General features: G+C 44.4%; 1 protein-coding gene across 5 annotated transcripts in view; it reads left to right on the top strand.

Annotated features, from left to right (window-relative positions):
• The window catches only part of LOC140483535 (6-phosphofructo-2-kinase/fructose-2,6-bisphosphatase 4), a 181,090-nt gene that overhangs the window by 76,824 nt on the left and 91,039 nt on the right, over positions 1 to 13,227 (top strand). For 4 of the 5 annotated variants that reach the window (XM_072581707.1, XM_072581710.1, XM_072581711.1 and 1 more), the window contains exon 2: positions 9,722 to 9,944. The exons of the other annotated variant lie outside the window; for it this stretch is intronic. In XM_072581707.1, coding sequence (XP_072437808.1) covers positions 9,929 to 9,944 — 16 coding nt within the window. In that variant the 5' untranslated portion in view covers positions 9,722 to 9,928. The remainder of the gene's footprint in view (positions 1 to 9,721; positions 9,945 to 13,227) is intronic. 5 annotated transcript variants of the gene reach the window in all.

The following is a 13,227-nucleotide window of genomic DNA, read 5'->3' as shown; positions in this document are numbered from 1 at the left end:
GTTGAGAAATTTCTAGTCTTTCCTGATGATCAACCCTGAGTAAGCTTCAAGCAGAGCTTCAATGCAGAACTGAAAAGGTAAGTGTTTTGTTGCCTCAGAAGGGGAATACACAGTATTTGGTAGAAATTCCTTGCTTTGATTGAAGCAGCTGAAACCCCCCAAGGCTCCTAGCCTCATTCCTGATGAAGGGCTTTTGCCCAAAATGTCGATTTTCCGGCTCCTCGGATGTTGCTTGGCTTGCTGTGCTTTTCCAGTACCACACTTCTTGACTTTAATCGCCAGCATCTGCCATACTCCCTTTTGTCTGAAGCAGCTGATCCACTGCTTTGGGGCAGTGTGATCTGTGTTGATTTTGATTTTTTTTTAAACCAGTGACGTTGCCTAAATGATGTGACTGCCAGTGGCCCCTGTGAAATAAAACTCCATCATGATTTGCACTTGATTTTTGTCTTACCCACTGTTTCTTTCTCCATTTCCAAAGAGAATCAAGAGATGTTAAAGTCAGAATGTTGTTTTCATCACAAAACTTTAATGTACAAGTTCAAGTTGCACAAACATTTTGTCAGTTGTAATATTGGCACAGCATTAGATGAGGATGCTAGAATTACTTACAGAATTAGTATATTGGCTCAGAAGCAAGGGCACTACACAAGAGCCACCAAGGGTATATCAGAACAGCTCCACATTTGATTGAGTGCGGTTGATGCTCAGTGGAATTTATATCTATAATTCTGTGGTCCCTCAATCCAGGCAACAGGTGATTCTCCCTTCCTCTGAGCCAGTCCCACCTGCTCCAGAGATGTCCTAATATCTCTAAACAGCTTGATTTAAAAAGTGTTTAAGGTCGTGGGTGGGTGGGGTGGGTGGGGGGTTGCAAAGTCCTTCATAATATGAGAGTGTTGTGATGCTTTCCTTTATTGGTCGGTGTATGAGTACAGGAGTTGGGAGGTCATGTTGCAGCTGTACAGGACATTGGTTAGGTCACTGTTGGAATATTGCGTGCAATTCTGGTCTCCTTCCTATCGGAAAGATCTTGTGGAACTTGAAAGGGTTCAGAAAAGATTTACAAGGATGTTGCCAGGGTTGGAGGATTTGAGCTATAGGGAGAGACTGAACAGGCTGGGGCTGTTTTCCCTGGGGTGGGGGAGTCCAGAACGAGAGGACATAGGTCTAGGGTGAGAGGGGAAATATATAAAAGAGACCTAAGGGGCAATTTTTTCACCCAGAGGGTGGTACGTGTATGGAATGAGCTGCCAGAGGAAGTGGTGGAGGCTGGTACAATTACAACATTTAAAAGGCATCTGGATGGGTATATGAGTAGGAAGGGTTTAGAGGGATATGGGCCAGGTGCTGGCAGGTGAGACTAGATTGGATTGGGATATCTGGTTGGCATGGACAGGTTGGACTGAAAGATCTGCTTCCATGCTGTACATCTCTATGACTCTATAAGTGTATGTCAGCCAGAAAGTTAAAAGATGGAAGATTGGGCAGTGGTCCAGCTGAGCAACTGCTGAAAGTGCAGCTAATATTCTGGTAATTCTCAGGCTTTATTGATTATTAAATGGCAAATGGACTGTAGTGCTTCTGTTTATATATATATTTTTATGAGGAGTGACCATTTAAAAATTGTGCTTAAAAATATCTAGAAGGAGGAGAGGTTCAGCTGAACCTCCAGCAGGGGCCAGTGCACGATATGAATGAAGCAGTAAGTCGATTATAGTCAAGTCAGTGACTGAGTAGGCTGCTCAATTGAAGTCATTGAATACTCTGCCCAATCAGGCACATATTATGAAAAGAACAGCTGTGTCTTTTGGGCATTGTGTCATAGTGGTAGTGTCCCTGTCTCGTAGTCTGGTGTCTTAGGTTCAAGTCTGATCTGCTCCAGAAATCACTAATGAATTGATTAAAAATAAGGAGTTGGGATCTTTAGCGTTGTAATTTGTTATTTAAGTAATTTGCTAAATGTTTGCTAAAAGTTTTCGGGCTGAACAAAAAAAGCTGGGTTTTCCTGTGGTTTGGTTGTGGGAAGGAAAAGACCTGGGGAGTGTGGTGGGGAGTGGGTTGGTTGTTGGTGTGTGTGGGAGGAAGGATCCAGGAGGTGAAGTTGGTGTTTATGTGAAACAAATTTACAATAAACCCTTTGCATGGTTTTGCATTTCTATGGTTATAGGTCTGTGGAACATCAGTCAGATGGTAAAGACAGCTATGGGTTGTCTACCTTCATTGGGTGAGGAAATGAATACACAAGCGGGAGGGTATTGCTGGAACTGGTTAATACATAGCTAGAGTTTTTTTCTGCAGTTGTGATCACCACGTTACAGGAAGGAGATAGTTGTCTTGGAGAGTGTGCAGAGGAGATTTATCAGAATGCTGCAAAAGTTTGAAAATTGCAACTATATGGAAAGATTGAGTAGGCTGGGGTTATTGTCCTTGGAATAGGGGAGACCTAATCGAGGTTTGGAAAATACTAAAGAGCTTGGATAATGTGTACGGGGAAACCCGTTTCCTCCTGGCAGGGAGATCAGTAACCACCAGGCACTGATTTACAGGATTAGTGGAAGGATTAGAGGAGATGTGAGGAAAGCCAGTTTCACCCAGAGGATGGTATGTGTGTGGAATTCACTACCCCTTTTGGTATTTGAAGGGGAAACCCTAACTCAAGAGGAACCTGGATTAGCTCCTGACATGCTGAAACCAGCAAGGGTCTGAACTGGGGCTGGGAAGTGGGGTGAGAATGAGTGGCTAATTCATTCAACTAGCACAGACTTGATGGGCTGAATGGTCTTATTCTGTGCTGTAACTTTTCTGTGGGGATTGAGCTTAGTGTATTAAGATGATTGGCACACAGGAAATGAAGAGGAGGAATGAATGGCAGGCAGGGACTAGTGAAGTACTGTAGGGGTCAGTGCGAAGATTCCAGTTATTCATATATTAATGATGAGGGAACTAAATGTAATATCCCCACATTTTCAGATGACACAAAGATGGGAGGGAGGGTGAGCTGTAAGGAGGATGCAGAGATGTTTCAGTGTGATGGGGACAGGCGGAGGTTAGTGAGTTAATGCATGGCAGATGCAGTTTAATGTGGATCAATGTGAGGTTAGCCAGTTTGAGAGCCAAAACCGGAAGGCAGATTATTATTATTTATAGTGGTTTGAATCTGCCGCTTCCGGTTGTCAGTTCCAGCTGTAACTGACAACCGGAAGCGGCAGATTCAAACCACTATAAATGCCGGAGGAAACATCACAGAAGCGCTTCACAGGAGGCTCCCAAGCACTGAGGATGTCACCTAGACAGGGGACGAAACGTCTGCAACACAAATTCCCAGCTCAGCGAACAGAACCACAACAGTGATTGAGTCTTTTCTTTAATTTAGTCAGACCAAAGGGGTAGCCATGGGCACACATATGGGCCCCAGCTATGCCTGTCTCTTTGTTGGCTACGTAGAGCAGTTGATCTTCCATAATTACACCGGCACCACTCCCCACCTCTTCCTCCGCTACATTGATGACTACATCGGCACCACCTCATGCTCCCGTGAGGAGGTTGAGCAATTCATCAACTTCACCAACACATTCCACCCTGACCTTACATTTACCTGGACCATCTCTGATATAGTCAGCATGGTTTTGTGAAGGGCAGGTCGTGCCTCACAAACCTTATTGAATTCTTTGAGAAGGTGACGAAGGAGGTAGATGAGGGGAAAGCGGTAGATGTGGTATATATGGATTTTAGTAAGGCGTTTGATAAGGTCCCCCATGGTAGGCTACTGCAGAAAATACAGAGATATGGCATTGAGGGTGAGTTGGAGGTTTGGATTAGGAATTGGCTCTCTGGAAGAAGACAGAGGGTAGTAGTTGATGGCAAAGGTTCATCTTGGAGTGCCGTCACTAGCGGTGTTCCGCAAGGATCTGTTTTGGGACCATTGCTGTTTGTCATTTTTATAAATGACCTGGAGGAAGGGTTAGAAGGTTGGGTGAGCAAGTTTGCGGATGATACGAAAGTCGGAGGAGTTGTAGACAGTGAGGAAGGATATGGCAGGTTACAGCGGGATATAGAGAAGCTGCAGAGCTGGGCAGAAAGGTGGCAAATGGAGTTCAATGTAGCTAAGTGTGAAGTGATTCACTTTGGTAAGAGTAATAAAAAGATGGATTACTGGGCTAATGGTAGACTACTTGGTAGTGTGGAAGAGCAGAGGGATCTTGGTGTCCATGTACACAGATCTCTGAAAGTTGCCACCCAGGTAAATAGTGCAGTGAAGAAGGCATATGGCGTACTGGCTTTTATTGGTAGAGGAATTGAGTTCCGGAGTCCTGAGGTCATGCTGCAGTTGTATAAGACTCTGGTGCGGCCGCATCTGGAATATTGTGTGCAGTTTTGGTCGCCATACTATAGGAAGGATGTGGAGGCACTGGAACGGGTGCAGAGGAAGTTTACCAGGATGTTGCCTGGTATGGTAGGAAGATCCTATGAGGAAAGGCTGAGGCACTTGGGGTTGTTTTCTTTGGAGAAAAGAAGGTTTAGGGGTGATTTGATAGAGGTGTACAAGATGATTAGGGGGTTAGATAGGGTTGACAGTGAGAACCTTTTTCCACGTATGGAGTCAGCTATTACAAGGGGGCATAGCTTTAAATTAAGGGGGGGTAGATATAGGACTGATGTTAGGGGTAGGTTCTTCACTCCGCGAGTCGTAAGTTCATGGAATGCCCTGCCAGTAGCAGTAGTGGACTCTCCCTCTTTATGGGTATTTAAGCGGGCATTGGATAGGTATATGGAGGATAGTGGGTTAGTGTAGGTTAGGTGGGCTTTGATCGGCGCAACATCGAGGGCCGAAGGGCCTGTACTGCGCTGTATTCTTCTATGTTCTATGTTCTATGTTCTACCTCTCTCCCCTTCCTGGACCTCCCCATCTCCATTAATGATGACCGACTTGACACTGACATTTTTTACAAACTCACCGACTCCCACAGCTACCTGGATTACACCTCTTCCCACCCTACTTCTTGCAAAAATGCCATCCCGTATTCCCAATTCCTCTGCCTCCACCGTATCTGCTCCCAGGAGGGCCAGTTCCACCACAGAACACACCAGATGGCCTCCTTCTTTAGAGACCACAATTTCCCTTCCCACGTGGTTAACGATGCCCTCCAATGCATCTCGTCTACGTCCTGTACCTCCACCCTCAGACCCCACCCCTCCAACCGTAACAAGGACAGAACACCCCTGGTGCTCACCTTCCACCCTACCAACCTTCGCATAAACCAAATCATCCGCCGACATTTCCGCCACCTCCAAACAGACCCCACTACTAGGGATATATTTTCCTCCCCATCCCTTTCTGCCTTCCGCAAAGACTGTTCCTTCTGTGACTACCTGGTCAGATCCGCGCCCTCCTACAACCCATCCTCCCATCCTGGCACTTTCCCCTGCCACCGCAGGAACTGTAAAACCTGCACCCACACCTCTTCCCTCACCTCTATCCAAGGCCCTAAAGGAGCCTTCCACATCCATCAAAGTTTTACTTGCACATCCACTAATATCATTTATTGTATCTGTTGCTCCCGTTGCGGTCTCCTCTACATTGGGGAGACTGGGCGCCTCCTAGCAGAGCGCTTTAGGGAACATCTCCGGGACACCCGCACCAATCAACCACACCGCCCCGTGGCCCAACATTTCAACTCCCCCTCCCACTCTGCCGAGGACATGGAGGTCCTGGGCCTCCTTCACCACCGCTCCCTCACCACCAGACGCCTGGAGGAAGAACGCCTCATCTTCCGCCTCGGAACACTTCAATCCCAGGGCATCAATGTGGACTTCAGCAGTTTTCTCATTTCCCCTTCCCCCACCTCACCCTCGTTCTAAACTTCCAGCTCAGTAACTGTCCCCATGACTTGTCCGGACTTGTCCTATCTGCCTATCTCCTTTTCCACCTATCCACTCCACCCTCTCCTCCCTGACCTATCACCTTCATCCCCTCCCCCACTCACCCATTGTACTTTATGCTACTTTCTCCCCACACCCACCCTCCTCTAGCTTATCTCTCCACGCTTTACTCCTGATGAAGGGCTTTTGCCCGAAACGATGATTTTGAATCTCCTTGTATGCTGCCTGAACTGCAGTGCTCTTCCAGCACTAATCCAGAATCTAGGACACTAACCTGAGGAACTCCTGTAGAGATGTCCTGGAGCTGAGATGACTGACCTTCAACAACCACAACTCTTCCTATGTATCAGGTTTGATTCCAACCAGTGGCGGGGGGGTGGTGGTCAGGCACCCTTACACATTGATTCCAGTTTTGCCAGGGTTCCTCGAAGCCACACTCTGTCAAATGCAGTCTTGGGACAGTCGAGGGCTGTCACTCTCATCCACCTCTGGAATTCAGCTCTTCTGTTCATGTTTGGACCAAGGTCAGGAGCTGAGTGGTTAGGATTGTATTTGTGAGACTTCAAAATAATGAGGGCAGATATCATAGAAACCTATAAACTTCTAACAGAACTAGACAAAGAAAACTTCTGTTTTCAAGAAGAAGTTAAATATAACTCTTGTGGCTAAAGGGGTCAAGAGACATGGCGAGAGGATGGGATTGGAGCAGTGAGTTCGATGATCAGCCATGGTCATGGTGAATGGGAGAACAGGCTCCAGGGTTGAATGACCTTCTCCTGTTCCTGTTTTCTATATTTCTCCTCTCTTTACTCAAGAGAATGGGCAGAACCATAAACCTCTTTATTAATATAGCATTTATATTGTACCTTTCAAACCTCACAACATCCCACTACGTTTACAACCAATGAAGTCCATTTAAAATAAAAACAGAAGGTGCTAAAAATGTTCAGCAGCTCTTGCAGCTTCTGCAGAAAGAGAGACACCATGTGAGATTTTCATCTTGATAATCTTTTATTTATCAGATCAAGCGGAACCCCTTGTGCTGGTTCGCGTATGATGAGGCAGAGTGGTCAGAACAGTGACTTCACTTAATGAAATATCTGGTTGGAGTCATACCTGGCACACAGGAAGATGGTCACGGTTATTGGAGATCAAATATTTCAGCTCTTGAACATTTCTGCAGGAGATCCTCAGGGTAATGGCTGTAACCCCTGCATTAAGCCATAGCTGTGCAAACAGTACTCACAAGCGGTGTCCGGTTACCTGCTTTCAAATCAAGCAACAATCTTTGCAATTCCTTGTTTTGAAACAATTCTTTTCTCATTTCAATCGCAATTAAAAATACACAAAAATAAAAATATATCATCTTTATATTCAACTGAAACTCTATCCTTCTGAAGGAGAGTCTCTGGATGTGAAATATTAACTGTGTGCTTTCTCTCTACAAATGTTGCCAGACCTGTTGGTGTTTTTTCCAGCAACTTTTTGTTTTTGTCTGCAGACGTTTAGCTGAGTTTCTGGTTTAACAGTCCAGCATTAATACCACTAGACCATCACCTCTTCTGACAGATTGTGCACTGTGGAGGCATCCCAGTTGTCACAAAGTCAGCCCCTTTTTTTCTAAAAGCTGTTCCTTGGCTCAAGAAGACTCAGAGGGGCAATAAACTGGACCGGACTCCGATCAGACTGGTTTGGGACAGAGATGAAAAGGATTTTGAGAGGGCTGTTGTTTATATGTAAACAGCTGAGACTTCAGGCTGAAGTGGGAGAAAGTGAGGACTGCAGATGCTGGAGATCAGAACTGAAAAATATGTTGCTGGAAAAGCACAGCACATCAGACAGCATCAAAGGAGCAGGAGAATCGACGTTTCGGGCATAAGTCTTTCTTCAGGAATGAGGAAGGTGTGCCAAGCAGGAAGTGACCTGTATAAAGAGAGGGGAGTGGTCAGCTCTTTAGCTAGCTGAGCTGAGTAGTATTAGTTCAGTTTTGAACTGAGAGCTGTGTGGAAGCTCTCTCTCCTTTCTGCTCTTCAACTTCAACCTATAAGCATGTGTTCCATTTATACTGGTTTTTAAAGGGAGTTGCTTATTGGGACTGGTTTGTGTATTCTGAACAGCATAATTAAGCCTATTTGGATAGGTGGAGTTCTGTAGGGGTTCTTTATTCTGTTCTTTGTATTTCATTGTCTAATTTTTGTGAATAACTTTTTTTATGTTTTAAAATCTATGATTTAAAATTTTATGTTTTAAAATTAGTCAACCTAGCTATCTTACTCAGGGTAATTTTCACTGTATACTTACTGAAACAAATTGCAAAGTTATGGTCTAGGGCTGCCTGCTTAGGAATGTTTTGAGTGGTCTGGCCTAGTCCATAACACAGTGCAATCAATGCACTCCCTGCCCGATGAAGATAGTGAAGATTTAATGCTCCCTATGATTGGTTTTACCTCTCCTTGGGGCAGACACCCTGATTGTTAATTACAATTTAACCTTTGACACCATCAGATGTGACATAATTGCAGCATTTGAAGGAAATATTTCCTGAAAGCATGAAATTGTTGATTTCTTTTATTCACTTGTGGGATATGGGCATCTCTGGCTGGGCCAATATTTATTGCCCATCCATAGTTGCCCTTGAGAATGTGGTAGTGAACTGCCTTCTTACACTAAGCTGCAGTCTATTGCTGTAAGGAGGCTTATAAAGCGCTTCGGAAGGGAGTTGCTGTACTTTAACCCGGCGACACTGAAGGAGCAGCAATATATTTCCATGTTGGGATGTGGGTGACTCGGAGGGGAACATGCCCATGTATCTACTGCCCTTGTCCTTCTACATTGAAGCAGTCGTGGGTTTGGAAGATGCTGTCTGAGGATCTTTTGAAGTTCTGCAGTGCATCTTGTATATGGCATACACTACTGCTACTGAATGTTGGTGGTGGAGGGGTGGATGCTTGTGGATGTAGTGCCAATCAGGCGGCTGCTTTGTCCTGGATGGTGTCAGGTTTTTCGAGCTGCACCCATTCGGGCAAGTGGAGAATATTCCATCACACTCCTGACTTGTGCCCTGTAGATGGTGGACGGACACTGGTGAGTCAGGAGAGGAGTTACTTGCTGCAGTATTCCTTGTCTCTGACCTGCTCTTGTAGCCACTGTTTATGTGGTGAGTCCATTTGAATTTCTGGTCAATGGTATTCTCCAGGGTGTTGGTAGAGGGAGAATTGTGATAGTAATACCATTGAATGTCAAGGGGCAGTGCAAAAAAGTTTAGCTACAAAAGTACCCAAATGAAGGAGCTAAGTTTTGTTGACAGTGTAGATGCTAGGATTGTTCTCTTGAGCAGAGAAGGTTAAGGAGGAAACTTGATAAAGATGCTGAAAATCATTAAGGGTTTTGAGGATGTACTTAAGCAGAGACATTCAGTTGTTTAAAGGTTGGCAATGAGATGGCAGAGATTGAAAATAATTGGCAATAGACCTAGAGCTGGTTAGGTTTATACCAAAGGAATGTTGAATCATTATAATTTCTGGCTAGTCTACAGTAAGATTGCAGAGCATTGAATTGTGTGGCAAAAGGCTGTTGTAATCCACTTCATATCCAATCTCCAAAATCACTCACTTCATTCCAACCAGTGAGATACTTTACAGAGTAAAGAACAATACCATTTTCAGAATCCAGCCATCTTTTTGAAGAAGTTATCTTTGTTTACTAGATCTTTAGAAACTTTCATTATTGTTTGACATTGTACAATTGTAGTAGCTGTGTTCCCATTGATGTCAAGGCTATTCAAGTGGATTTCTTTCCATCATTCATGGTGGTTATCGGATTCTAATATTTCTTTCAGTTCACAAAACCGATCCCATGAATGCAGATGAGCAGGTTTGGATACAAACCCCGGGACAAGAACTTCTGTTGGTTGGAAGAAGTGATGAGGACTCAGCAAGGATTCAGGAATAGTCAGAGGAGGTTCTGTTATTTATTCCAGGAAGCTCTTTAAAACGCCTGTTATTCCCTTAGTCCTGTTACATGGAGCCTTGGTCTGAATTGAAAAATGATGACCAATAGAGGTAAGTGACCCAACCTTACTTTAACTTATCCATTGAAATGTCAACTTTCCTTTTCGATTTATTGGAGTTCACAACAACAAGACATTGCAGACAGATGCACATCTCGCTTCCCACACCATTGCTGCCCTTCTCTGTGTTCAATGGATTTAGGTGGTGAGGAGAGTGGAATTACACCGGGTTGGAGAAAGTAAGAAGACAGTGAAAATGACTGAAAAATGCTGGCTGTTTTGGGGAAGTAAGAGGTTTTCCTCTTTGCTGGAATATTATGAAGGAATTTTGCCAAAGTGGCAGATGGTAAGGACTTGGCATGTACCCAGTGTTGCCCCATGAGTCTCAACAGCTTCCATGAACTTAGGGTTTCTGTCTGAGTAAACTATCATGGTAAAGTGTTAGACTGCTCCTTTAAAAAATGTTTCATCTAACATTTTTCCAGTTTGGTTGAGTTGTGGTGTTCACTTTGCAAATACAGTAACTCATGGACCCTCTTAACTGGAATTTGTTCTTACCATTATGAAGATTCTGCTCCATTCCTGGATGAAAGGTATATTTGAATGGCACCTCCCATGTGATAGGTATTCCTACACAAACTCTTCATCAATCTCCCTCTTGAGTCTGAAGAGTATGACCATACCTGCACTTTGGGAATTCTGAAACCTGTGGCTGTGTTAATATAAAGGTGGACTGAACCATTTAATTCTGGTCTGTCTCCCCCAGCCCCTCGGCAGCCATCTCCCAGCTCTGTTACAAATCTGCAGCTTGATGGCTTGTGTAACAGGCCATTTTAGAGTGAGACACTTTGAGTCTTGAAATGTCCTTCTTCACATGGCATATTGTCTGAGCTTAATCCTGCAATCTCCAAATACAAAGCTCACTATCCTGAAAATCTGAGCTGATCTCTCCCTTTCATCACTTCCTTAACTTGGGGACACTGAGGCTGACTATAACTTCATCAATCCTCTGCTAACCACTGCGGAAGGTGAGGGAAGGAACCAGTTAGTGACACCTGCCCACTAGTATTCTGATTACCTTCAATTAGTTCAGAATCTTGTTGAAACTGAGTCTTCAGCCAATTCAATTCCCTCCATGTGATATCAAGAAATAGTTAGAAACACTGGATACTACAAAAGGTATGGCCCTGACAATATTTCACTAATGATAGTGGAGACTTGTGCTCTAGAACTTCTTACTCCCCTAACCAAGCCGTTCCAATATAGTTACAACACTGGCATCTACCCAACAATGAAGAAATGTTCAATATCCAGTCAGCTACTAGTCCCTGAGGCTAACAACATCTTGGTGCCCAATCACCAATGGTATTCTTAAACATCTCCAAGTTAATTACTACTCTGTCTTTCCAGGCCAATTCCTGGAATTTTCTTTACTCATAGAATGTGGGTGTTGCTGGTTAAACCAACATTTATTGCCCATCCCTAATTGTCCAGAGAACAACGAAGAGTCAACCACATTTCTGCGAATCTGGAGTCCCATGTAGACCAGACCAAGTAAGGATGGCAGTATCCTTCCCTAAAGGACATTAGTGAATCAGATCTTTTCTAACAATTAGCAAACAGTTTCATGATCATCATTAGAATCTTAATTCTAGATGTTTATTGAATTCAAATTCCACCATCTGCCAGGGTGAGATTCAAACTCAGGTTCCAGAATGTTTTGCTAGGTCTTGGGATTAACAGTCCAGCGAAAATACCACTACTTTCCCCTTAAGAATTGCAGTTCAAAGTTCAATTCTCAATTCTCAACTTCAATTCAGGTTCCAAACCATAGTGGGACACGGGGAGAATGTGCAAACTCCACACAGACAGTCGCCCGAGGCTGGAATTGAACCTGGAACCCTGGTGCTGTGAGGCAGCAGTGCTAACCACTGAGCCACTGTGCTTTTCTGTTGCTTCAACAAGATTTTCTGTTACTTCGTCCTTTTTATAAATTTGTTTAGTCCACTTGTGGATTCCAGTTTGAAAATTCAAGAATTCACACAAAGGGGATCCAAAATATTGCTGAAATGCATGGATTGAAATAGAGTTAATATTTTGAGGTTGTGTGTTCTTTCTCCATCTGTGAATGAAAGTCATTTCCAAAAAACAATCTCCTCTTGGTGTGGTTTTACTGATTTTCTGACCTCATTGACTTGAGAATAAATGATTTTAAAATGAATTGTTATGGGAAGGTTCTGCAGAGAGAACGAGAGAGAGAGAGACATTTGTATTGCATAAGTAATTCAGAAGTTTGGACATTTGCAATTGCAATACTGCACAGTCGCTACAATTTCACTGAAACATGTTCTAACAATAATCAAAAACACTTTCAGCAATTTTTAAAACCCTATATGGACTAGCTTAAAGTTCTTTCATTTAAAATGTTTAAATAAATTGGGATGTGGGTGTCGTTGGCTAGGCCAGCATCAGAGACGAGAGTGTGGTGCTGGAAATCACAGCCAGTCAGGCAGCATCTAAGGAGCAGGAGGATCGACGGTTCCAACATAAGCCCTTCATCAGGAAAGAGGCTTATGGGCGAAGGGATAAATGGGAGGGATTGTGGATCTGGGGCAGAATGTAGTTGTGTGCGATAAGTAGATGGCGAGGGTGAAGGTGATAGGTTGGAGAGGAGAGTGGAGCAGGTAGATGGAGAGGAAGATGGGCAGGTCAAGAGGGCAGTGCTGAAACTGGTGAAATCCATATTGACACTGTATGGTTGGAGGGTCCTAAGACAGAAGATGAGGCATTCTTCCTCCAGGTGGTGGGTAGTAAAGGTTTGGTGATGGAGGAAGCCCAGTACTTGCCTGTCTTTGTGGGAGGGGGAGCTAAAGTGTTCAGACATGCGGCAGTGGGGTTGTTTCATTCGTGTGTCCCGGAGATGTTCTCTGATGTGATCCACAGTTGGTGTCCTGCCTGCCCAATGTAGAGGAGACTGCATCGGGAGCAATGAAACATTAGATGACGTGTGTGGATGTGCAGGTAATTCTCTGATGGATGTAGAAGGCTCCTTTGGGGCCTTGGGTATAGTTGCGGGAGATGTGGGTGCAGGTTTGCACTTCTTGTGGTCACAGGGGAAGGTGCTGGGAGTGGAGGGTTGGTTTGGGGGGTGGAGGAGAGGGTCATGGTCTTTATGGAACGCAGGCAGGGGTGGGGAGGGGAAAATATCACTGGTAGTGGGGTCTGTTTGTTGGTGGTGGAAATGGCAGAGGATGATGCGATGTATCCAGAGGTCAGTGGGGTGGAAGGTGAAGACCAGGAGGTCTGTCCTTGTTGCGGTTCGAGGCGTCAGATTC

The sequence above is a fragment of the Chiloscyllium punctatum genome, chromosome 12, assembly GCF_047496795.1.
Source record: "Chiloscyllium punctatum isolate Juve2018m chromosome 12, sChiPun1.3, whole genome shotgun sequence".
In the NCBI taxonomy this organism is placed as follows: Eukaryota; Metazoa; Chordata; class Chondrichthyes; order Orectolobiformes; family Hemiscylliidae; genus Chiloscyllium; species Chiloscyllium punctatum.
The sequence above is the reverse complement of the archived record's forward strand: the minus strand, read 5'-3'. Positions and strand labels throughout refer to the sequence as shown.